The following is a 27,878-nucleotide window of genomic DNA, read 5'->3' as shown; positions in this document are numbered from 1 at the left end:
TATAATTACTTTATGTATACATATGTTTATGTATCGTATGTAAACACTATAGAATTTATATATAAATATAAATTTGTTGTAAAATATAAATCTAACATATTTTTTCTTAATATGTACATATGTGTGTGTGTATTTACATATTCATAATAAATATACACAGTACACACATAAATGTAAAACTTTTTTTATCGATTAATCAGGACTAATCGTTTTGCAGCTCTAAAAGTAATGTTTTAATAATATTTTATTAGTAGTACTAGTACTATCATTACATTAAGTAATATATTTCCAGCACGGTTTCTTCAGGTTCAACCAAAAATGTATTTTAATGGATTGGTATTAAGACTTGTCGTTTTTTTGTTTGTATATGATATGACGATAAAATGCTCAAGAAGTGACTTTGAGAGCAGTTCTACAGATTGTTTATGTGGTTATGTACATATAGAGGCGGCAGAAGCTGAAAACCCTGCAAATGTCAAGCGTGTTTCAGTATGTGCAGTAAACGAAACCGTGTTGCCATTCATTCACACAGAGAAACGCAAAACATGCAGGATTCACATTTAAATAGTATTTTTGCAGCTTAATATTCACATGTACTAGTCCATATTGTATTCTGATTTAAGTGTCCTGACCTACTTTGGTAAATTTGGCAAATTCTGTGACATTCCACATTAAAAGAGCAGCCTAAATGTTGCTGTTACAATGGAAGTCAATGGCTACCATCAACAGTTTGGTTACCAATTTGATGGTGAGTAAATGACAGAATTTTCCTTTTGGGTGGACTATCCCTTTCAGGCTAAACAACTTATTTTTAGTTTAACAAAAGTCAGTCAGTCATGAAATAAGGGAGGAAATGACAAACTTTTAATTTTCAAGGTAAACTATCCTTTCAACCATTCCAGTAAATGTAAACAATTCCATTCGAGAAATATGCTTCATCAAACTGAATATGCCATATGGCTTCCTATGACTTCCCTTAAAATGACGTTGGCTGTCAAAGAGAAAGTGAAAGAGGCCAAACAAGAATGTTAATGCAGTTTAGTGCAGAAGAGTGTTTTACGTGAGCAATAGAGCGTGCAGTTAAAGCTGCTGGGACCAAATGCATGACCCGAGCAGGCACAGTTTAATTAATTAGATCTTGAGCTGTTGTCTAATCCATTTAATGCTATTAAAGTAAGCGGGAGGCCAGCGCAGCAGCCCATACTGTACATGCTACTTTTGAAAAGTTCCCTCATTACAATCATATCAGAATTATATTAAACCTCTTTGGCGCAGCGCCTGAAGCTCAGATCGGTCCTTAAACACGATGTTGTGAAACAGAATGAACTTTCTAAAGGACCTTAGCCTGAGTAAATGCCATTTTCTACAGGCAAGAATACAAAATAAGCAAGAATAAAGCTGTGCGGGACAGTAAAACATGCAACTCTGAATAGTTTTGATTACCTGAGTATCAGTTAAAAGATCTGTATTTCAACTTTTATTCATCTAAATGAATAAAATGTTTTATACAAAACGTCTATACAATACGTCTCATGTTTTATACAAAATTATTAAGCCGTTTTTAACATTGATAATACTAAAAACGTTTTAGCAGCAAATCAGCAATCTTAGAATAATTTCTGACAATCATGCAACAGGTGTAAAGCCTGGAATAAATTGCATTTAAATTAGCAATAGAATAAGTGAAAATAGAAAACAGATATTTTAAATAATATAAAAAAAAGTAATTAAAACGAATATATAAAATTAAAAGAAAAAAATATATATTACCCTTTTTACTTTACTTTTACTATCTTTAATTAAATAAACCCAGCCCTGGGGACCATAAGTGACTTCTTTCAAAACCGTTAATAAAATCCTACAAAAACAAACATTTGTACGGTAGTGTATATGAAAATGTAAATACATAATACCTTAAAATTAAGGCAGTAGCTAAAAATATAAATATTAAATTAGTATAATATTAAACATTAAATAAGTTAGTAGTATTTTTTATAAGTGTTTAATCAGGTTTTTTTATCACAAATAGGAGTTTGCCTGATTTAATGAAAGTAATGGTCTAATTTGAAATTTTTATGTACAGTATATACACTATCAGTCAAAAGTTTTTGAACAGTAAATATTTTCTGCTTCCCAAGCCTGCATTTATTTGATCCAAAGTACAGCAAAAACAATAAAACACTTTTAAATATTTTTACAATTTATAATAACTGTCTTCTATTTGAATATATTTTAAAATATTATTTATTCCTGTTATTTTAAAGCTGAATTTTAGCATCATTACTCCAGTCACATGATCCTTAAGAAATCATTCTAATATTCTGATTTGCTGATCAAAAACTATTATTATTATTAATATTATATTATTATTATTGTTGTTAAAAACAGCTGAGTAGATTTTTTTCTGAACAGCATTAATCTGAAATAGACATCTTTTGTAACATTATAAATTACTTTACAATCTCTTTTGATCAATTTAAAAGCATCCTTGCTAAATAAAAGTATTTATTTCGATAATGTCTTCAAAAAAAATGAAATCATGGATTTTGCTTATTTTGCTTCAAAATCTCAACAGCCATTAAATAGCTTGGAAGAGCCAGGATATTTTTAGTATAACTACGAATATATTCGTCTGATAGAATGAAGTCATATAATCCTATGATAGCTTGAGGGTGAGTAAATCATAGGGTAATTTTTATTTTTGGGTGAACTATCCTTTCAAATATGCCATTTACTTTGGCTAAAGTCTGTGCAACTCTCATGCTAATAAGGGAATCAGCTGACAGACTATGAATGCCATAATTGTAAGATGTAGGTCAGATGTCTCCTCGCTATGCACGAGTCGCTTTAAGAATGAGTTCTTGTGAGTTCGAGACATTTCTTGCTTTACTCATCTGGCAGTGCACTGTTACCAAACACCTAGTCCTTTCCAACACGCACAAGCTTCCAGAACACATGCGGAAGGCTGACAGCAGGATCGGATCACCTGGAAACATACCGTTGACCCGTGGGAGAGCCCTCAGAGAGAAAGGGGGGTGGTTTAAGACACGTTTAAGGTCAAAAACCTCAATGACCTCAGCCAAAGAGTAAATGAGGTTGAGGGGGAGGAATGGTTTTAATCATTATGCTTAAAAACACACCCAAAGTAATGAGTGAAAAAAACCACTGCAGACATTTACTGTACACCTACATGTGCCAAAAGACCAGATGGTATGCTTGAGGACAAGACGGCGCACAAAAAAAAGCCAAAGCATATGATTATGAGGGGTAAATAAAAGAGGGGGTTAAGTGAACGGAGGGAGTGACTTACTTTCAAGTTCCTCTTTTTCAAAGTTTGTGTGGATGTTAGAGCTGGTTTTCCCCTGATCAACAACAGCTTCCTCATCATTGCCCTGAAAAGAGAGAGATAAAGGAGGATGAATTTGTCACACCAGAGTAAACAAACAATCCACGGCAACACAAGAGGGTGCCAGCCCAGTTACTGCTGCTTTCGTCTGTCTGTAACTGAGAATTGTGCAATAGTTTAGAGTTTATACCGTAAGTAGGCTTAAGATTTTTGTTTTTGAAAATACACTCCTTGGCCAAAAACTGAAGGAAGCAGTTCACAGGATAAACAGCTAAAGTTATGCATCAAATGAACCAAAACTCATGAAAAACACTATTACCACAGCCAATGAACTTAATAGTACGTGAACTTAATAGTAGCTCAGAACCAAAATACAAACTGCACATAAATATAAAGATAAATCATGGTTCTAGTCCAGTCGATAGTCACTATTAATATTTACTCATACTAAGAATTTGGGATTGGAACAAACATGTAACCTAAAATACTAAACTTTGGCATAGACTGTAACTCATCCTGTAACTGTGTAGCTATGGATATGAATAGCCAAAATACATCAATCATTAGAAAGCCAATAACAACAAAGATGATTATAATGAATGTTTTTTTGATGAATATTTGGAATTGTTGCAAAATGTTTTACATAAATATACATACATATATACTCTTTCTGGTCCTGAATGGCTGAGATGAGTGTAATATTCTAGTGATATTCACTGTTTGTATTACTCTGCTTGTGATATTTCTCACAGCGAAAGTCATGGTGGACACCCAAATCAACTATAATTTGATAAATAATACTGTTTTTGTGTCACAAATGTAGTTTAAAGAGTTTAAGTGAAAATGCACTTGTTTAGACTTAAAATATGCGGTGTGTTAATAAAGATAACGTCTAGCTGAAGATTTGCTTTAATGTTTTCAGAAACGTGTGCTCCAGGGCATCAGTGGCCATTCAGCCCTTACGAACCCGCCAAGAACTGCCTTAACTCAGCCAGATATTCTGGAATTTGCTGCTGGCTCTGATGGCTTTATAGTGGTTTAACATGAGATATCATTTGTTTTGAGTAAAGCTAATGGGCAGTCATTGGTCTCAGAAGAAATGATAGTACGATAAAGATATCGCTTTCCTCCATGGACATCAAACTAATGTTTTGTTGTGAATCTTCCAGCCCAGGGTCAAGACTTTATGAACATTAACAAAGATTTGGGCGAGATATGATGTAATGTAAAACTATGAATGGCGTGCTGTGGCGCAACAGGATTTCTGTTGGCTAAATGAACACAGTTTGCTTTCTCACATCACGTCTTTAAATCTGCAACTTTGCTGGCTAACAATATGACCAGCTGGACATAAACCAATGCAAATATATGGTAACAATCCTGACATTAAGCATTGGTGTTGGACTTAACCTCTCATACTCTAGGACAGCTGAGCGGAGCATGAGCCACTTCAGCAAAAAATGCAACCCGGAAAAACTATCGGCAAGGATTTTTGCCGATAATCGATAGTTCCGCCAATAAACTATCGGTGCCGATTAATCGGCAAAAACCGATACATCGGTCGACTTCTAGAAAAAAGGGTTCTGTTTACCGGTTATTGGACGCTTACATTTAAATATGACAATATGATGCATTGCCAAAAGTCACCATTCAAAACTTCATCAATATTTTTTTTAACCTGGGCCTGTAATAACACGTCTCTAAAATAAGACGTGTTTTGAAACTCTATTATCATCTAACAGCTGCTGTCTTTTGGCACCTGTCGTGCGTGCAGAGAAGCAGGATCTGAAACAATAAAGCATGAGTCTGCCTGAAATAATAATTATCTCCTATAAAGTGAGGGGGACATGTCCCCCTTTAAATTATAATGGTTTCTACACCCTTGCTTATCAATGCTCAATCATGAGGGTCTAGGACACAGGACACTTCAATAATGTATAATTTTGTCTAAGACAGGGCTTAGACTAAACTTCTTTAAATGCATGCTGCAGATGTCCACTGCCAGTCTATAATATGTCTACTGCAGGATATTTTCCAACCTCTTTAGTTTAATAGGTTGAGTCACATTTGGAGACAATATAAACGAGTGACTATAATTGTTATATGCTGCCCACTCACTTTTATACAAAGACAAAGAGCTCTGGGACCATACAAAGTTAACTATACGTCCTGCATTATCAGGAGCCAGCCGCAATCTTTGGGCACCAGGATTATTATGAAATGAAAAACATTTTCCACTTGCATCCTAGAAGGGATCCTACAGTACACTTGGGACACAAGAGAACGCACCAGACAACATTGTCCCAAATTTCCCAAGAGAAATCTGCATGTCTGTGAGAACATTTTGGTGGTCATTGTAGAAGGAGCTGGTGTATTGGAGATGGTGATTATGTGACGTTTTTCCAGATGTGACCCAGGGTATTCTCAGTCCCTCTACTGCATATTTGTTTAAGGTCCCCAGACAATAAACCAATTCCCATAATTCCCTACCATTGCTAATGCACAGGCCACATATCCAAACAGAACACGGAATAGATCTGTGAGAAAACAGAGTAACCTCTTCCTTTCATGTGACACCACTTAAAAATATCAAAAATTAAACAAAAAAAAAATGAATATCATTATTTAAACTATTCAAACAACTAGTTAACTAATCTGGACTGTCTAATAGAATCATTCATTTGAAAGCTGAATTGAAGTTGTTCAAATTAAGTTTTAGCAATGCATATTTCTAATCAAAAATTAAGTTTTAATAAATTTATGGTAAGAAATTTACAAAATATCGTGACGTAACATAGTCTTAAAATATTCTTATGATTTTTGGCAATAAAAGAAAAATCTTACAATATATTTCTGGCTATTGCTACAAATGTAACCATGCTACTTAAGACTGGTTTTGTGGTCCAGGGTCACATATGGTGTTTTTTTTTTTTTTTTTTTTTTTCTTTTAATAAAGAAAGAAATCTTTGCAACTGTCTAAAAACTAAAGCACAGAATGATGTTAGCATTTCTAAATTAAATATACAATAACAATTTAGACTAATGAATCAACCTTACTAATCAACTGGTTGGTTATCGGACGCCTGTTTGACTATCATTGCACATTCCTGCTCAGAACTATAAAACAAACAATGGACGCGACTATGTCCTCTGGGCAGCTGTATGACAAGGATGATGTAACCATAGTCAGATCACATTCACATTCTTACCCCGAAACTATTTCAGGCCACATTTTTCTGAGCTCACTCAAAAGGAGCACAGTTTAAAAATAAATTCTGCCAAAACCAACTGACAATTGCATAATACATTGACCATTATGATGTGAGAAAGTGTGGTACAATAGTGCCAGGGCTGCCACATGTCCTGAAACATCTGTCAGGTTACCTTAAAATACTTGAAAATGCAACTGATTTCAGAAAAAAATAAAATAAATCACAACAGAGACAAGATTTTCAAGAATGCACACCTGCAAAACGTCCACAAAAATGTTTTTTTTTTAAACAGTATATTATTTCCTGAACCATCAATTCACCTCTATTCTGAGAGGTTAACATTCAATAATATTGATTTGCACTGACATGGACACTGTAGATGAGAACTGAATTGACCAGTGAAAAATACATTGCAGAGCAAAGAGGACACCGACAACATGCCGACAGACAAGACAGCTGGTTACTTCTGGTATGAAACAAAGCTTCCAAATTGTCATTTTTTTAAAAGAAATATAAACATTAAACGTTTTGTGGCTCTTTAATGTGTTGTGACAGATTGCTGTAGCGCCTCAGTTCAAGCAGCATGTGAACTGATCATCTTTTTATATTTATTTCTTAAAGCACTGGAAGGTATTTTATTTCAACTGTCAAAATAGGTCAATACACCAAAGTTAATCTACTCTCCTGTCTGGTTTGTTTGTCGGACAAAATGGTAGATTCAGAATTATGATTGGTCAATTTGCCTACCAATTAAATTCCCAGAGAAAGGTCAAGAGCCAATAGAGCCAAGTAATGATTGTTAAATACTATTGTTTTCTGTATAGGGCTGCTTTATAGCCGAAGCAAATTTTTATAATTGACGAATGTTGCAACTTCTAGGCTTGCCACGATAGACGGTGTTGACGGTGTTACCGGTTTTAAGACGCAACACCGGTGACATCACTTTTCCACCGTGACACCGTCTCCACTTTTTTTTTTTTTTTTTTTTTTTTAAGTATTCGTTTTTTTATTAAATATTTATTTGAATTGAATGGAAAATATTATTCTAAATAATTTACTTAAGACGAGAGCATGCAATATAATTAAAAACTGAACATAGCTACAATGCGTCATATTTCATTTATCACGTGAGGAGTTCGCGCTTACATATAATAAACAGCGTAAAAGTTAAGCATGTTTGGCCGAGCCCGGGGCACTCCCCCTGCCCAGGGAGAGGGATGCTGAAAACAAGAGATGATGAAGGTAAGACTGCTTGGCTATTTAAAGGGATTCTCTTGTAGTGCTTGGATACGGAGTGTGATTGCTGATGGTGAATTGGCCGTGTTAATTATCTGTGCGAGGAGTCGAATTTACAGAAAGAGAATGGCGGACGATTTAGTGTCCAAAAGCACTTGTTTGGCAATATTTTGGGTTCAAAGTTTTTTTTTTTTTTGTAGTTTCGTTGTCGTCCATTAAAACAATTGACACCGAATTGCCAATTCCCGCAAAACTGAAAGTGAAAGTATAATACGCACGCATTTATAAGCTATTTAAAAGCAGAAAAAAGAGCAAATCCCCACCCCACGGTGATACCGGTATTACCGGTGTTGTCACGTGCCAATTAACCGGTGGGGAAATTTCCTCATCGTCACAAACCCAGCAACTTCTACACTGATACTGAAACAAATTGAATCAACATTGAGTGAGCATTAAATTAACTGGAGCTCAATCATTGAATACAACTTGTTTTGAAATTGATGAAGTTTACTCAGTCATTGAACAGAAATGCATCAACACTATCTATATATCTATATATATATGTCCACATATATAGGCCATTCTACTGAATTAGTGCAAACTGCTGTCCCACAACCAAAAAAACACATTTAAAAAACAAGTATTTCAATTGGGAGGTGGCTGTTCCGAACCCCTAAATTTCAACTTATGAAAATGATTTTGAAATAATTTTTGTTAAAACAGTTAAAATTGTAATTGTTTGTGATTTAGCTCTGAAAAATTTAATATAACATTTTTTTATATATTTACATAGAAGATGTAAGCAACATGGCCTTATTAAATTATATTACTTTGTTTCAGTAGTGACAAATTTGGGGAGAGGACATTCCAAAACTTTCTGAAAATACAATATGAGAATTAACTGCACAGTTACTACAAATGTGTACCTTGGATATTATACAACTTGCTTACATAAAATGAAGTTTTATTTTTCTACAAATTTTGCAAGACATTTCCAACTCTGAATCAATTCTGTAGAATGGCCCAGATACATTACATTACATTACATAGATAGATAGATAAGCAGTGTTTCCCCTAGGTTTCCAGTGTTGGGGGGGGGGGGATTGGGGGGGCGCTTAGGGGGTTGGGTTGGGTGCCGGTAGCCAACATTACTTTTTTTTCCCGGTACTTTACCCTACTTTGTGAAATAACGAAAACATTATTATAGACTGAACAATAGGGCTCTACCAACTTTTGCTTTTTTTTTTTTTTTTAATTCTTGTGTGTATTATTTTTTCTCATAATCAAATTAAAAGTATAAACATTTATTTATTTTTAATCAAATGAAAAATAAACCCTTTTAATTTTTGGCAAACAAACAGAGGTTTACTGTTAAAATCAATAAATAATAATAATTTAATATTTAAATAATAATTGTAGTATTTTTTCTACAATTAAGTGGTTAATCTTGTTATATTTATTTTTATCATATATATTGTTTCATGTCAATTATTTAAATAGGAATATATAAACAACTACATTATACTGTAACTGTACAAAAGTAATACAAGACTAATGTTCTGTTACATGTTACTTTTATTTTGACAGGTTGCCTTGAAGTTTCTGTGTGTGTACAGCATGTTATGATGCTAGTTTTCTCAAATGAAACGGTAAAAGTGACACTCACAGCAGCTTTAGATATTGAGTTTATCTGTTCATGCGAGATGCAAATGCCCAAAATTAGCGGGAGCGTCACGTGTGCTTCAGTATATGCGTGTAGTAAAAGCGCGTCTCCACCATTCATACAAACAGAGGCAAACGGAGCATGCAGGATTCATAGACGGTGGGCCGAGGGTCCGTATCTGCTTTACTTTTCGAAATGGATGATCCCCATGGAGGGAGAACCTGGATTTGTAAAGTTGGGACAGTTGTTTTATTCTAAACGATATGAAAAGTGTTGCCACTCCCATTTATTGCACATTTTCCACGAAATCATAATTCGCGACCCGTAAATATGCAGGCAAACGCGGTTGCCTACTATATCAGTTGAGCCAATAGCGCGGCAAGATATTGACACGGGATTATTATTAACCAATCAGATGTAGTTTATTTCGAACCGCTGTTACACGAATGATTTAGCTATCAGACACCAGCAGCAGCAGCAGCGCATTGATCATCGTCAAGGACATTCTTTGTGTGATTGGAAGTATTCATTTAATTAGAATATGATATCTATATAAAATGTTTGTTTTGTACACTGTGTTGTTCAAACGTGTGTAAGCGTCTCGTTAGTGTCGTTTTAGTAGGGTAACGTTTCAGTTGGCGAACTAGTAGTAGCCATAGCCGTTGTAGAATATCATATTTAATATCTATTTAATATTTACTATCATATTTTCGGGCTAGGCCTTTTCAAGCCAATGTAAAAGTTTGCCAACAAATTTTGTGTAGTTTTTTGTACTAATCTTATATTGTTACTGCAACTACACTGCACATATCTGTATATGTTGTTCATACTGTATATCTATTTTGCTCTTATATATAATATATTTAATTTATATTATTGTAAACCATACTATCTTAACTGTATACTACTGTCCATACTGCACTGTACAGTACAGGTCAAAAGTTTGGAAACATTACTATTTTTAATGTTTTTGAAAGAAGTCTCTTCTGCTCATCAAGCCTGCATATATTTGATCAAAAATACAGAAAAAACAGTAATAGTGTGAAATATTATTAGAATAGTTTTCTATTTGAATATACTTTAAAAAGTTATTTCTGTGATGCAAAGCTGAATTTTCAGCATCATTACTCCAGTCTTCAGTGTCACATGTGACATCCAGTCTATCACATGATCCTTTACAAAACATTATAATATTCTGATTTATTATGAGTGTTGGAAACAGTTCTGCTGCCTAATATATTTGATGAATAAAAGGTTAAAAAGAACTGCATTTATTCAAAATAATAAATAAAAAAATTCTAATAATATAAATCTTTAGTATCACTTTTTATCAATTGAACACATCCTTGCTGAATAAAAGTATTGATTTTATAGCAGCAGAACTGTTCCCAACTTTGATAATGAATCATATTAGAATGATTTCTAAATGATCATGTGATAATGATCCTAAAAATTCAGCTTTAAATCACAGAAATAATTTAAAGTATAATAAATTGAAAATCAATCATTTTAAATTGTAATATTAATAATATATAACAATGTTACATTTTTTCAGTATTTTTTTTTTACAAATAAATGCAGGCTTGATGAGCAGAAGAAACTTCTTTCAAAAACATTAAAAATAGTTATGTTTCCAAACTTTAGACCTGTACTGTATGTCTAATACTGCACCGCCTGTCTATACAATATAATACCAACCTTCCTTTGCAGTTTCTTCAACTAATACTGCCTTCTCTCTTCTCCTTTGTGCTCGTTTTATCTTCGTGATATTTGTGAAATGGCTGTAGCACTCCCTGTGGTAGCCAGTGTTAGCTGGTTTGACTAACTGGTTTGTAGGTTCATGGCTTTGTAACTTGTATGCCTGTACTGCCTCTTCTGCAATGATACCTTCTCTGCCCTCAAGGTCTTTCCACAGAAACACTGATTTAATACATTTCTCCCAACTTATGTCTGTGAAGGGAATGGTGGGTCCACCACTTCCCTCAAATATATGCATACAGCACTTCATGTTTTGCCATTTCTTCCAAGTAAACATGGGCGGGAAAAAGAGTATTGTCTGTCTCGTTTCCAAGCAATACCATTGTCAAATGTGTTAAATCAGAAGGATGTATTTATTAAAGATTACAAAGAAATGACAGGACCTCGTATGACAAAAGGTGATTACATAAAATAAAAACAGTACAAATGGATAACGTTACCTCTACGTACTCATTTTGTGTCAAACTGAATATGTAGCAAAATTAGGTAAAATATTTCTCATCTTAAATAACACAATCTTAAATCCTGGGCGCGAAGCGCGCCAGTGTGTTCAGAAAGGCGTCACCAACACCGACACTTTCCATGCACGCTATTGGATGAAGGCATCAAATACGTCATGCAGGTCGGACCCCGCACGTAGTTGCTTGCTCTATTCGCCGGGAAAATAACCTGGAGGAAGTTATCGATATTATAGTAATGGACAAAGTGTGTGAGTGGCAACAATTTTTATTTACTTTGTTGAAAAGCGTAGCGGTTACATATAAAAAAACTGGGTTATCCCTCACCACAGATCGTTTGAAAACACGAAATCTCCACTCGGCCCACCGTCTATCATATTGAAACGGTCTTTTTGCATTTCAGTTTTCACAGACACTAGTCCATATCGCGATTTGAATGAAGTAACAGACCAACTTTTGATTTATTAATCCAAAAATCGACGAATTTACGTGGCATTTCGCGCTATAGTAGATTCGGTTTTTATGAATGGAGTCCGCGATCCCGTCTGTGTTTTCGCAGATGAGACATTGTAAACACGCGATCATGTAAAGACAGAAATGACATGCCTTCGTGTAAATAAGATAAATAACACAAGGCAATTTAGTTTGTTTAATAAAAGAACAATGTATAGCCCTGTTCTATAGGAAAGATAACCTTAATGACGTGATCTGACGCTATATCGAAAATAAAATGAACTTGACATTCAAGGGGGGCGGGGGGTGCCGTTGGGGGGGCGGGGCGCCCCCCTAAGATAATGGTAGGGGAAACACTGGATAAGATAGATAAGATAGATGGATATACTATATATGCAGTGAGATGCGAGATGAGCATGTTCTCTTCCAGTACATTCAAAGAGTCCTGCTTATTTAAAACCAAGGTGGCCCTGTCCCGCCACAGGCCTCTGTCCAAGCATTCCTGAGTGCTGTGGAATCAGATATCACCCAAAGGGCAAAACGCAGCAAAGGGTACAATGTGGACTTAGAATTTAAAACCGTAACGACACATGACAGTCAAGGTGTCTTGAGACCACTGACACGCTTTGCCTCTTTTCAATGAAAAGCCATTCAAATTTCCCTCATGTACATTCAATTTCACACTATACTGTGTTCCCAAGGCAATATTCTGAAACCGAACACACCGAGCAAATACTAACAGCAAGCCAAAGCATATTCAATGAGCTAAGCAGAATCTATATCATGCACCATCAAGTAAAACAGCATTAGGTCATTAGATAAACAAGAGTGAGCCCAAAAGCATACCGAGAATTTCGTAGCTCCTCTGGTGGTCTTTAGATTCACAACGTTTCCCCAGAAATCCTGCATCATTCACAGACGCTGGGGAGGGACTTTAAAACTTCATCACTAGGAGAAAATCAGTCAGCAAGAACGCAGAAGCTTCAATGATGAAGGTCCAGAAATATTGATCTCATAAAAAGAGTCCGCTACTAGGGCTGGCGATGAAAAACGATCAAATATCAACCTGAAGCGTTAAATCTTTTAGCTAATTACAAAAAAGACTGACAGGCTACAATCAGGATTTGTGGAAGAGGAAGTCTTCACACACTTCCTTAAAGCGACAGTCTGCTTCTACAAGGATCAGAAGCAAAAGCGTCTATGTCACACTGACTAGGAAGCAGAAGTGAAAGAGAATCCTGCGAGACGCTGCCAGTGCACGCTGACGTCGGACGGGTCTCACTCCTGGTTGCAAAGACCTAAATATGAGGAGTTATTTATATCTAAGTGTGAGGGTGTGTTGTTGTGAGCATGCATGTGTTTTTCCACGAGTAGGGGTGAGTGCTTGGGTTTAAACAGCGCTGGAGCTATACATGGCCTGAGTGTTGGGAGGCTGCCGGGACGGCGTGCCATTGCCCTGAGGTGTTAAAGGACATTCAGGATTTGAAACATAAAGCAATATCACAGGATACAACCAAAGCTAAGATAATCACATTATAATCAACAAATCTGTCTACACTGCACAATGAATCTCTTATTTACACACTGTCTACACCTTCTTGATTATTATGGAGGTGTTCTATTTTTTGTTGCATCGCTTACAGTGTAAAGTATATTGGAAGTCACATCATCACTGCAAGCAAATGGTGTGACAAGTAGTAAATATAAAATCAGATACTTGGATACTGATTTAAAGGGGTCATATGACGCAATTTCATATTTTCCTTTGTCTTTGACATGTATAAGATCTGTAAAGTTGCAAAGATTGAAGTCTCAAACCCCAAGAGATATTCTTTATAAAAGTTAAGACTCAGCCTTCCTAAAACGGCTTATTCAAACACACCCCCACATGTCTACGTCATAGTGTGGAAAGATTTGCATAACACCGCCCAAATGTAAACACAAAGAAAAAAGGTGTAACTTTTATTCTGTAGCACTGTTACAGCCACTGCCATGTTGTGATGACGCAGTGTGTTTCGTTGCAAAAGCGAAAGTACAATGCAAATGAGAACACAACTAGAAATCAGCGGTTAGGTTGTATTTGCAACACTGTTCCAGAAAAGTACAATGCAAATATTCAAGTGTGTGCAGCCCATTTTAGGGAGGACTGTTTCCTGAACCTGGGAGAGTAGTCTACAATGCGGCTGTGAACACTAAAGTGGGGCAATTCCAACTTTGCAAGGACAGACTGGCGCGTCTGGCTCACAGCCTGTAAGAACGTTTTCATATTTGTAGAATTTGCTACTGTTAGGGATGCTCATTTCGGTTAATTTTCCTGACCGACAACCGCTGCTCGTTATCCGAACATTAACCGTTAACTGATAAAATTAGAATAATACATTTGTTTAAAATAAAAATAGAATGCACGAGCGTCTGTGATGATAGGCCTACATAAAAAAAATACAAGAAAATGTTTTATTACACTAAATATGTATAAATTAAACAACTATCTAATTAAGATGACAAAACTAAAACACAGTGAATCCTTCTATGCGCTTTGAAGAACGTACCGGTCTTATTCTTCTCGTCGGACATAAAAATATATAGCAGGCCAGCCTACACCTCAGTGTACCTAGTTTTTAACATGTCCACATGCTGTATGGATAGACTGGAATGCTGTCTGGCGACAAAAACACGTAAATCACTAAAATCCTTTCAATTTGCGGTTCGGGTCTTTTCATCCACTGGTCATATGTGGAGAAACGTGTTTTCACAGTAGTGTTGGGCGATATGCTCAATTTTCATATCGTCCTATCGTCAGCCTGTGAGATCGCCGATACACGATACTATCGTGCTAATTTATTTAATAATATGTGAATATGTCAATATGTAATAAATTCCTTATTCGTTTTGTAAGGGTAGTGCATGTGACTTGTGACACAGTTGTGCGTGTACAGTCCAGAGCGCTGACGGTAGTTTACTTTCGGTTTCATTCTCTGCTATCTTCAGTGAGTGGTAAATGTGCGTGCGTGAATGTAAATGAATGTATCTTTCTTTACCCGTCATATTGCGATAATGTTACCGCTGTATGTCTGATCTTTGTCATCAGTTCATGTTGTATTTCAGTTCATATAGAATGAGGAGAAGCAATGTGCGTGTAATTCACGTGTGTGTGTTTAGCGCCATTTTATCGCATCGTAATTCTAGTTACCCTGCTGAAAAAAACAGCTAATACCAGCCTAGGCTGGTTGGCTGGTCTTAGCTGGTTTAAGCTGGAAGAAGCTGGTTTAAGCTTGTTTTTTGAAACTTTTGCTATGTTTAGCATTAGAATCCAACTCATTAACAGTGTAAATAACTTAAAGGTCCCATATTGTCAAAACTGAAATTCCCTGGCTTTTTTCATGATAACTGAGATCGAAATTATCAATTGATGTACCAACTCAGCATTTGTAAAACTTAACAAAACACATCCTCGCATTTGAATTTTGAAATAATTCATGTGGACAAGTGGTTTTATGCCAAAAAAAGGTCAACAGACATAAACAAGTTACCATTTTCTGTTGACTAAACATCAAGCATGCCAAAGCATTACAGACACATCAGTCACAGTGTACAAGTCACTCCGAACTTAAAATCACACTGAAATACAGGCAGTCTTCACTTACACTGTGGCAGTTAGCAAACTAAAATCATAATGATTAATAGAACATAACCTAGAAATAAAGAAATATGAGATCATATCAACACATCCAACAAATCACTTTCTAATAAGCACTATGAAACATTTTCATAGCCATATCCGTCAGCTCCATCACACAGGTTGCATGCCAACATACATTCTGCAAATCACGTTATCTGCCTTATAAATATACAAATAGGAATGGTAATTCAGGGTTTACCAACTAGAACTCGGGTTTAAGTATGAACAGTGTGAAACATGAAACAGGATTACCTAGGATCACACTTAACTAGGGTTTAGAATGACGTTTCAATTGTGAAAAGTAACAGGTTGCACATACAAGGTGACACAGGAAACACAATATGAAGAGAGGAGATTAAAAAAACAAGAGATGTTTGTAGAAAGTGTGTTGTTTTAAAGAAATAGAGGGTAAAAGTTAAGATAAAAGAAATTCCCACTTTTTTTCTGTTTTACTTGTTTATTTTTAATGTGTGTGAACCAGAGTATGTGAGCGGAGCGGAGTGGGAGCGGAGCGCGGAGTGGAGCGGTGTGATTTTGAATGGAGGGAGGAGCGGATTTTTGAAAAGTCGGAGCGTCGTGGTTTTCACTCGCTCCAAGTGCGCTCCACCATCGCTCCATCATAAGTACAATTCATGCCAACGGTCCGTAATATAACTGCATAATAAGCAGGCATTCACATGTTAAATATATTTAGCTTGATAGAGATGGATCACTCAAATCAGAAATAATGTGAATGGACATGAGCGGTAAATTATAGTTCACAAGGATTTAGTTTGTTCCTTCTAGATACTGAATATATTCAGGTGAAAGACTCATTTAAACATGTGCAGCACTTATTCACACGCAATCGCTGTGACAATAATGCATTAAAACAAATGTAATGGTATCCGATTTCGAATGAGCAGAAATCTGTAAGAATTGCAGCGATCCATAGGTAAAATAACTGACGAAAATGTATTGTTACTTTCATTATAAACTTTGCACTGCATAAAGCAGTAGTTATACTCTTTTAATGCTGACAATGTTATAGCTTGGTATGTGGTAGGGACAAAGTTTGCACACTAGTGTTCCAAACTCTCCTGTTATTTTATTTAAGTATTTATTTATTTTTTAATATGTGTTATGAACAGGACCGTTATATTTCAAACATTAGACTATTTCTGAATTTTTTGACGCGGAGCGAAGGCGGAGCGGTGTTTCTGATATCAGTGAGCGAGGAGTGGAGCGGGAGCGGGAAATTGTGAACCCGGAGCGGAGCTGGAGCGGAGCGATTATTAAATGCACTGAGCGCGGAGGGGAAATTGTTGCCGCTCCACTCCACTCACATACTCTGGTGTGAACACAATCTGATCTGTGCACAGACTAGATCTTAAATGTCTGATGTATTCAGCATTATAGTAGCTCTATACATCAAGGTGAGCTTTGCATGGAGATATCTTTTCCTTATTTGGTTTTGGTCTGGCCAGTTACACCAAACCAAGCATTGTAAATCTAATGCAGCTATTTATGAATACAATCCCAAAGTGACATTTATTTATCTAAATCATTTTCTCAGATAAGCGCATAACAGCATAAAACAGACTAATGATAAGCACTGGCAAACAGACTTTGCACAGCTGAATAGTCTCAACCCCTCATCAAAGACTATACAACGCAAAACATACAACAAAACCTTTAACTTTTTTTTTTTTTACATGTGATGATATGAATGCAATACTGAAACAACATTCACTATTGTAAATCACTTTCTCAGATAAGATCATAAAATCATAAAACAAGTTAAGCTAATACTAAGCTAATACTAAGCAAATAGACTTTGCACTGCTGAACAACCTCTCATCTAAGATTAATAAAATATTTTATTACACAAAAATGCACAGCAATAAAATAAAGACCACCTCTGAAAAATGTGTTCTGACAAATTTGTTCTGTGATTTGTGATTTACAAAAAGCCATATAAAACATATTGTGCGTTATTTGCTCTTTTAATAAATAATCAGGTTAATTATGGCTCTATAGTTGTTCATTTAACATTTTGCAGCCATTTATGACAATGAAACTGAAGTAAAGCACTATTGTAAATCACCTTCTCAGATAAGATCATAAAAACATAAAACAGATTAAACTAATATTAAGCATTGGCAAACAGACTTTGTACTGCTGAACAACCCTTCATCTAAGATTAATAAAATATTTTACAACACAAAATGCACAATAACCTCTGGAAAAATGTTTGCATTTTTTTTCTTACATGACAGATTCTGTCACATAAAAAATCTATAAAAAAAAAAAAAAAAATCCTACTCCTGTGCTCATTTATTAAATATTTTGGTTGATCATGGGTCTATATTTATTTATAAAAAATTTTGCAGCCATTTATGACAATAAGATCAAACAAGACTTTGATTAGACTTTGCACTGCTGAATAACCCCTAATCTAAGATTGATCACATATTGTATAACACACAAATGCAATAAAAGAACAACAAAAATATAACATAATATTTTGGCTCTGTGCTCATTTATTAAACATTTTGTTTAATTATTATGGTTCTATACTGATTTAATAAATATTATTATTTATATTCTTATTTTATTTATTAAATATTTTGGTTAAATTTTTGGCTCTGCTCATTTATTAAATATTTTGGTTACTTATTTTGGCTCTGTGCTCATTTATTAACTATTTTGGTTAATTATTTTTGCTCCGCGCTCATTTATTTAATATTTTGGTTAATTATTTTGGCTCTGTGCTCATTTATTAAACATTGTGGTTAATTATTTTGGCTCTGTGCTCAATTATTAAATATCTTGGTTAATTATTATGGTTCTACTCTGATTTATTTTATATTATTATCTATATTATTTTATTTCTTAAATATTTTGGTTAATTATTTTTGCTCTGCGCTTATTAAACATTTTGGTAAATTAATTTGGCTCTGTGCTCTTTTTTTCAAATATATTTTTTTATTATTTTGGCTCAGTGCTCAATTATATAAACCTCTTATTTAATTATTATGGTTCTACTCTGATTTATTCAATATTATTATTTATATTATTTTATTTCTTAAATAATTTGGCTAATTATTTTGGCTCTATGTTAATTATTTTAATAATTTGGTTATTAATTTAGATGTGTGCTCTTTTTTTATATTTTGGCTAATTATTTTGGCTCGGTGCTCATTTATTAAACATTGTGGTTAATTATTTTGGCTCAGTGCTCATTTATTAAATAGTTTGGTTAATTGTTATGGTTCTATAATAATTTATTAAATATTATTATATTATTATTTTATTTATTCAATATTTTGGCTCTGTGCTTATTTATTAAATATCTTGTTTAATTATTTTGGCTCTGTACTCATTTATTAAATATTCTGATTGCTTATTTTGGCTCTATACTAATATATTAAATATAATTACGTATATTATTATTTTATTTAATAAGTATTTTGGTTAATTTTTATGGCTCTGTGCTCAATACTTAAATACTTTTTGTTAATTATTATGGTCCTATACTAATTTATTAACTATCATTATGTATATTATTTTATTTTAATAAATATTTTGGTTAATTATTATGGCTCTGTGCTCAATTCTTAAATATGATTGTTATTATTATGGTTCTGTACTAATTTATAAACTATCATTATGTATATTATCATTTTATTTTATTAAATATTTTGGTTTATTATTATGGTAATGTGCTCATTTACAAAATATTTGCAGACATTTATTACTGAAGTAACAAACTATTGTAAATCATTTTCTCAGATAAGGTCATAAAAACATAAAACAGATTAAGATAATATTAAGCATGGGCAAACAGTCTTTGTACTGCTGAACAGTTTTGAACTCATTACAGAAATATTTCATGATGCAAATATGCACAGCAAAACCCACCTGTGAAGAAATGTTTTGACTATTTCAAAGAGATTGTCATTTACAAAAATCCATATTAAACTGCAGTATTATCAGCTCCATTTAAATCCATTCTGCAGATTCTCCCTTAAAATAAAATGTTTCCAAACTCCCTCTAGACCTAGTTAACGCACATACCATTGTGCCAGGCCAGGCCATTGTGCCAACATTAGGCCTGATCAATACTGAGTTAATGAATTGCATTTTCAAAGAATCACTCTCAACAGATGTCAACAAGTGGGACCGGAAAGACTTGTTGTGAATTAGCAGTAGCAGAGCAACTATGTTGACTACTGCATGCTGACAGGTCACAGTGCCTCATACTACTGTCCCCAACTACTCTAAACCTGCTGAGCTTACGGCTGTGCCCTCTGTGGCTTTATCAACAGCATTGTCTGTTGGGTCCCAGCACCCCCGAGAGCTGCTGATCCTCCAGCCAGAGAACAATGACAAACTTCCTGTCTAATCTTCCATCTGAACCAGCGCTGTAACATTGCGATACCGCACACTCAACGAACCATGAACTCTTTCCTCATCGCCAATATCCCGACAGAGGAGCATCATTGTCCTGAAGACATCTGAGTGATGGATAGTGGTGAAGTAAGCAACAGGTGGAAATCAAAACAAGGCTCTTTGTTACATAACAGGAACTGGCCATTTGCAACATTTTCAGATAAATAGAACGCTAACTTTGTTTAGTGACATCTAAACAATACATATATTTATGCAATACCCCACAACCGTGTCCTCATCTGGATTGCACTCTCAGACACAGATTTACCATCTGGACCTTAAAAACCATTGCATAATATTAACAAGATAGGCTGTTAACACTTTTTGAAGCTGTAAATAAATCAAAGATTAATAGATAAAATACCAAGTCACTTTTCAGCTTCCAAATGTAACTTCGTTACCAATGTTGGCTGTCGTTTTTCTGATTAATAAGATTTACTAGCAATTTCTAAGTGAAAATTGTTTCTACAACATTTTTTCAGTGTACTTGCACCAACAGGTGTGAAAGCTTATTTCACCACAGAATAAAAATAGACTTTTATATCTAGAATTCTGACTTTTTTTTTCTCAGAATTGCAAGCCTATATATAACAATTATGACTTTTTTACTCAAAATCCAAAATTTATACCAGTCAAAAGTCAAAAGATTTTTGATGTTTTTAAAGACGTCTCTTCTGCTCACCAAACCTGCATTTATTTGATCCAAAATACAGCAAAAACGATTTTGTAATATTTTTACTTTTTCAAATAACTGCTTTCTATTTGAATATATTTTTTAAAAATATATATTTTATTTTTATTCCTGTGGTTTAAAAGCTGAATTTTTAGTCCAAAGTCAAAAAGAATAGCATTTATTTAAAATAAAAATCTTTTGTAACAACATAAATATCTTTATCATCACTTTTGATCAATGTAAAGCATCCTTGCTAAATAAAAGTAATTCTAATAATATATAAATTCTAATAATAAAAAATTCTTGAATCTTTATATTATTTATATTTATCAAAGAATTGAAAAAAAAAAGTACTCAACTGTTTTAAATATTAATGATAATAATAATAAAAATGTTCAAATCAGCACATTAGACTGATTTCTTAAGGATCATGTGACAGTGAAGACTGGAGTAATGATGCTGAAAATTTAGCTTTGATCACAGGAATAAATTACATTTTAAAATATATTTAAATAGAAAACACTTGTTTTAAATAGTAAAAATATTTCAAAATTTTACTGTTTTTGCTGTATATTGGATCAAAAAAAGTGCAGGCTTGATGAGCAGAAGAGACTTTTTTTTAATCTTACTGTATAAAAATACGTGTATATGTGTGTGTGTGTGTGTGTGTGTGTGTGTGTGTGTATGTATATATATATAGAAATATGTGTATATATATATGTGTGTGTGTGTGTGTGTGTGTGTGTGTGTGTGTGTGTGTGTGTGTATACACACACACACACACACACACTTTTCTTCTCAGAATTGCCAATTTATATCTGACAATTGACCTTATGCACAGAGCGTTCTTTAGAACTTCCACATAAAGATAAGCCAGCTCGTACATTTTATATGTGCTATATATAGGTGGACACTTTTGAGACTCATCTACTGCCTCGTTCTCATCAGAAACTGAGAAAAATTATAATTGCAACATTATAAACAATGTTAGCGGCATGAACATTCAGTTTCATATTATTTAACGACATATAATTTAAATGTGGAGCATGGCAATCCCAGGAGAGTACCTTCATAGTTGTACATTTAAATGCTGACAGCTAAACACTATCATGAGGTGTTTAGGCTAACATTAGCTAGCTAGCAATACTTCTCTTCAAGGACATCTTAATGTATTCTTGATAATCAATAACTTGCCTTCATAGTCATGAACACATTTTTAAAGTCTTGCAATGTTTTAAAGCCTTTATTATTTTTCTAACTATACAGCTATGAAATAAAGTGTGCCAGTATTAGGTACATTAGGCCTTAAAGAGACAGCATCCTATAAATACCTGCAGTGAGAAGCACTAGTTATTTTACAATGAATTATTACATTTCTGCACCTGAATACTAGTATTATTGATTTATTTATGTTGTATTCATCTACACTTGTCATTTGTGTAATTGTTCTTGTTTTGTTACTGACTTTATTAGTTCAGCTAGTTTTTGCTGTGGATTAGAAGTACTTAAAGTAAGCATTCAGTAATTAATAAACAACAAACTTTTTTTGTTTTGTTTGTTTTTAGCTGATCCGAAAAATGATTCGATCCGAGACTCAAAATCTGTGATATGATCCGAACCGTGAGTTTTGTGATCCGTTGCACCACTACTTTTCATTCATAAAACGGCATCGGACTTTTCACGGAAAACAACGTCTTTTTTAGGCTAAAATAAATTATGGAATTACCCATATAGATGGCAGCAGAGGATTTATTATTTTGCAGCTGCCTTTTAAACTCCCTATATTTCTCAAGACATCTTGGTTTTAGATATATTTTATATAATTTAATAACTACATCTTTTGAGTTTTATCTTGAACTGTGAAATCTATTAAATAGCCTATATTTAACCAACACAAACTTGTTACTGCTGTAGTTTTGTAACTCTGAATTTAGTCTGAATCATTTAAGCTCTTGTTTTTTGACATCAGCTTGTCAGATGTTTCGTCCGGTTATTACTGTCAATCATAGAAATGACTCGCGCATTTTTAGTCGATTTACTCGCATATTTTTTTAAACTGGCATTTGTCATTCTTGAAATGGTATACATGGACGTTTGGTCCTCTAAGACAAACAACACTTTTCTTCGATTGTGAATGGTTTATGTAGAGAAAACGAACAAAGTACGCTCATATTACGGCACAGTACAGTTGACCGGAAATGACTGAGCTGGCTTCACTAAACAAGGAAGTAATTCGTGCATATGGTCTAGTGGTGCAACGGATCACAAAACTCACGGTTCGGATCATATCATGGATTTTGAGTCACGGATCGGATCATTTTTCGGATCAGCAAAAAACAAACAAAACAAAAAAGTTTGTTTTTAATTAATTACTGAATGCTTACTAATCCACAGTGTGGCGAGGCGTCTGCCCGCCCCCCTAATTTTCATCACCACCCCGTCCCGTATTCGCCGCCCTTCTCCAGGCTCCCGACGGGAGTGGGTGTGTAGGGGAGAGGAGGGGCGTGTAATCGGCTCGGGCTGGCGGCGTGTGATGGGGACACCTGATGTAAATGAAGCCTCATCACCGCCGCTGTTTAAATCCCGAGCGCGCCTCTCCTCGGGAGACCGGTCTCTTTCCCCCGTGCATGCACGCTGGTGTCCTCGCGGGTCCAGGAGGGGGTGAAGAGGGAATCCCGCGCCACAAGAGTTTGGAGAGCCGCCGGACCCGCGGTCCGGTTGAGGCCGCCAGAAGCCGCCGCCCCAGCGCCGGACAGCTCGAGAGGGATGAGCCTGCCGGAGATGCCGCCGCCCTAGCACCCCGGCGCTAGTATGGAAAGCGCCCGCGGCCGCCGGACTCCGCCCCTCTCCTGGACCCTTCCCCTCTGAACACTACCGTTCCGTCACGCTGCCCCAGCACCCGAGGACACCAGACTCCCCTTTTATTTTGGACACTGTTTTACTTTATGGACTCACTTTCCCTTATTTTCTGTTTAATAAAAGCCTCTCCGAGGCCTGACGCCACACCCACTGTGTCTGTCGTTTGCCCCTCCCGCCACAGTGGTGGAGAATGCGGGCAAGGCGGGGCTTAGACAGCGCAGTGGGCAACACCTGATGACGTCATCCCCTCTCGCTCGCCAAAGCTCGTGAAGACCCGGACGGGGACGGAGAACTACGGAGACGGCCTCCCAGCCGCAAGAAGGGTAAGTGATGTTTCAGTTAGTCACTTATCCTGCGGTTGGTTGAGGCTGTCGACTAATACCGGTTTTTCTGTCCCTGTTCCGGTACGCGGCGAGAGGGAGCGTTGCCTTGGAGAGGAATCCCCGCCCACTCCGACCGCTGGAGCCTGGATGAGGAAGGTAGCACTCCTGCGTGGGCGGCGACCTTAGGACGGGGATGTCGCTTGGGGGGGGGAATGTGGCGAGGCGTCTGCCCGCCCCCCTAATTTTCATCACCACCCCGTCCCGTATTCGCCGCCCTTCTCCAGGCTCCCGACGGGAGTGGGTGTGTAGGGGAGAGGAGGGGCGTGTAATCGGCTCGGGCTGGCGGCGTGTGATGGGGACACCTGATGTAAATGAAGCCTCATCACCGCCGCTGTTTAAATCCCGAGCGCGCCTCTCCTCGGGAGACCGGTCTCTTTCCCCCGTGCATGCACGCTGGTGTCCTCGCGGGTCCAGGAGGGGGTGAAGAGGGAATCCCGCGCCACAAGAGTTTGGAGAGCCGCCGGACCCGCGGTCCGGTTGAGGCCGCCAGAAGCCGCCGCCCCAGCGCCGGACAGCTCGAGAGGGATGAGCCTGCCGGAGATGCCGCCGCCCTAGCACCCCGGCGCTAGTATGGAAAGCGCCCGCGGCCGCCGGACTCCGCCCCTCTCCTGGACCCTTCCCCTCTGAACACTACCGTTCCGTCACGCTGCCCCAGCACCCGAGGACACCAGACTCCCCTTTTATTTTGGACACTGTTTTACTTTATGGACTCACTTTCCCTTATTTTCTGTTTAATAAAAGCCTCTCCGAGGCCTGACGCCACACCCACTGTGTCTGTCGTTTGCCCCTCCCGCCACAACAGCAAAAACTACCAGCTGAACTAATAAAGTCAGTAACAAAACAAGAACAATTACACAAATGACAAGTGTAGATGAATACAACATAAAGTTACTAATAAAATCAATAATACTAGTATTCAGGTGCAGAAATTTAATAATTCATTGTAAAATAGCTAGTGCTTCTCACTGCAGGCATTTATAGGATGCTGTCTCTTTAAGGCCTAATGCACGTACCTAATACTGGCACGCATCTCTTTCTCAGCTGTTTCGGTTCACTGAAGACATAACCGACTGTGTTTACCAGAATAAAACAACGGGTATTTAAACATAACTTCGTATGTATGTTTCCGTTCAAGAGAAGTTAAAGAGAAATCAATCTGTGAATCGCGCAGTTTGAATCGCGTGCCTCTCTCTCTCTCTCTCTCTCTCTCTCTGTGCGCGTGCTCGCTTCTGGTGTGTGCGGCAGCGGTAAAAATAAAGAAATAAACAGCGCGCGTGTTCCCTTTTGCTGCAATTGTTTAAAAATGTTTGAATGGGTAAACTGGCGAGACAAAACGTGCAAATGATAAACTTTTACTCTATGATGGATAAATTTAACAGTTAATCCGCGAATCACATGCGTGCCGAACCGTGGGGGCTGGTCCGTACGGATCACGGATCATCTACGATCCGTTGCACCCCTAATATGGTCAATTCTATTCTTTTTGGAATTTCCTTTTGCATTTTCTATTTCATATCAAAATAAGCTTCCATAAACAGACTGGCAACTGTAGAAAGACAGTAGCAAGTGAGAGATTATCTTCTTCAGGTTTTGATAACATTAACCACACTAAAATTCATTATAAGTAATACACTGCCTGTAGAAAAAAAATCTGCACAGCATTGGGTTACTGTTTATATGAAAACACAAGCCCTTATGTTCTGCTTTGAAATTATAAACCAAAAGTAACAATTATTCACTCTGCTAAGTTGACAGTAAACAGACAATCACAAAAAAATATATATATCCTTTGCATGATCTTAGATGTTGCAAAATAAACTAAATAAACGCACCTGATTCTCTGAATGCAATATTATCTTTGCATCAAACAAGCCGTACAGTGTCTGTTAACGCTATGTACCGATGACTCGTCAAATCCATTGCATTTTGGATGTTATGCGACGGTTTTCCCCTTAAGATGTTTCTACTGCATTTACAAGCTTATATGTGTTTACTCATAAATAAAGTGTAAGCATATACTGTAAGCTTATATGTAACCCTAGTCCACAAAACCAGTCATAAGGGTCAGTTTATTGAAACTGAGATTTATACATTATCTGAAATGCTGAATAAATAAGCTTTCCATTGCTGTATACTTTGTTAGGACAGGACAATATTTGGCTGAGATACGACAATCTGAAATCTGAGGGTGCATTCTTAGCAATGCATATTACTAACCAAAAATTAAGTTTTGATATATTTACAGTAGGAAGTTTACAAAATATCTTCATGAAACATGAACATCCTAATGCTTTTTAGCATAAAATAAAAAATTGATCATTTTGACCCATACAATGTATTGTTGTCTATTGGCCACAAATATACCGTGCCACTTAGGACTGGTTTTGTGGTCCAGGGTCAAATATATGAAGTAAGCAATATTCACAATTTGCATCTTTACTCAGTAGTTGTTATGGTTATTGTTACTTATAGATGATGTAGCACTGTCCGTATGTAAATATACGCAAGCATTGCAAGTACACCAAGGATGTTAGTACCTATTGACAGCGCAAATAATTTGTGAAGGGAAGGAAATATTTACTGAAGTCGTTATGACTACATGGAAATGAAGCTTCTGAGGAATGAAAGAGAGGGCGAGAGGAAAGTGCACACTTACTCATGCATACTTATGTAAATGACAATAGCAAGAGAGAGAGAATAATCAATTGTTTACTATACAAATTCATGTTAACCAAGTTGACATTTTAAGAAAAATGTGCGGAATTCAATTTCAAGTGTTCATATCCTGAAAGGATGTCATTATGGCTATAAAACGGCATCTTAAAAGGGAAAAAAAATAGTAATAGCTACAAACTTTGGACACAATTTGTTTTTAAATAACTAAAAACTAAATACATAAGGACAGAAAAAGCACCAAACTCTCTTTCATGTTAATATATTGTATCAAAAGGGAGCATGCTTGTGTGGAAAGATAATAAAACATAAAATAAAAGTTATAAAGTCTGTTTCGTGGCAAAGAGAGAGAGAGAGATTCATAGTCAACTGCGCTCGTCTTTCACCGTTATTGTGACGCAACGATCTGAACGACACTTCCTGGCAGAAGCGTGGTCACCCCAAAACAATGAAAGTACATTTCCACAGCAATACAATCTCAAAACAAACCCGTATCAAGTCCACTAAGACAATGTGGATGCTCCTGGATCGCTAACAACCCAGAGGAAGTGATGCTTTAAACCAGTCCGCATCCATTTCCCTCATCCCCCGTCCCCTTTCCTTTCTTTGAAATGAACGCGCGTAGAAACGCTCCAGGCGCCCGCGACAACTCAAATCTGACTAGACGACAACAAATAACTTTATGCTTACTGTGGTTAGGAGGGGTTTCATCTGTTCAGTGCTATCTTCCTCCATTTGTTCAAACTGTGCACTTCTTCCGTCCCTCGCCGGAGCCTGATTTGAATATGATATTTCGAAATGCCCCTTCGCTGGTGTCACAGCCACTGAGAGCGTGTGAATGGTATTTTTACATATATCTGGGCTTGGCAAATCCCGCCCTTTCGGAGATTGACAGGTGAATTCATCCGCTCACTCTCAGGCGGCCGGCTTTTTTTCTAGCCAATCACATCGTCGGAACGACGCTTGTACATGAATATTAATGAGGAGCGGAAGAGTTGATTGACTATTGGTTGCTTGGCCTGAACAATCCACCAGGGAAAAGAAAAACTGG

General features: G+C 36.3%; 1 protein-coding gene across 6 annotated transcripts in view; it reads right to left on the bottom strand.

Annotated features, from left to right (window-relative positions):
* Window positions 1–27,633, bottom strand: part of slc4a7 (solute carrier family 4 member 7) — a 61,836-nt gene extending 34,203 nt beyond the window's left edge. For 2 of the 6 annotated variants that reach the window (XM_073846928.1, XM_073846927.1), the window contains exons 1-2: window positions 12,973–13,174; window positions 3,311–3,392 (exon numbers count right to left, since the gene is read on the bottom strand). In XM_073846928.1, the coding sequence (XP_073703029.1) occupies window positions 3,311–3,392; window positions 12,973–13,038 (148 nt within the window). In that variant the 5' untranslated portion in view covers window positions 13,039–13,174. Of the gene's footprint in view, window positions 1–3,310; window positions 3,393–12,972; window positions 13,181–27,517 lie in introns of those variants that run through there. The other 4 variants (XM_073846925.1, XM_073846929.1, XM_073846924.1 and 1 more) reach the window with 4 other exon arrangements.
* Window positions 27,634–27,878: the final 245 nt, after the last annotated feature.

The sequence above is a fragment of the Garra rufa genome, chromosome 9, assembly GCF_049309525.1.
Source record: "Garra rufa chromosome 9, GarRuf1.0, whole genome shotgun sequence".
NCBI classification, from domain to species: domain Eukaryota; kingdom Metazoa; phylum Chordata; class Actinopteri; order Cypriniformes; family Cyprinidae; genus Garra; species Garra rufa.
Note: the sequence above shows the minus strand (reverse complement) of the source record. Positions and strands in the feature narration are given on the sequence as shown.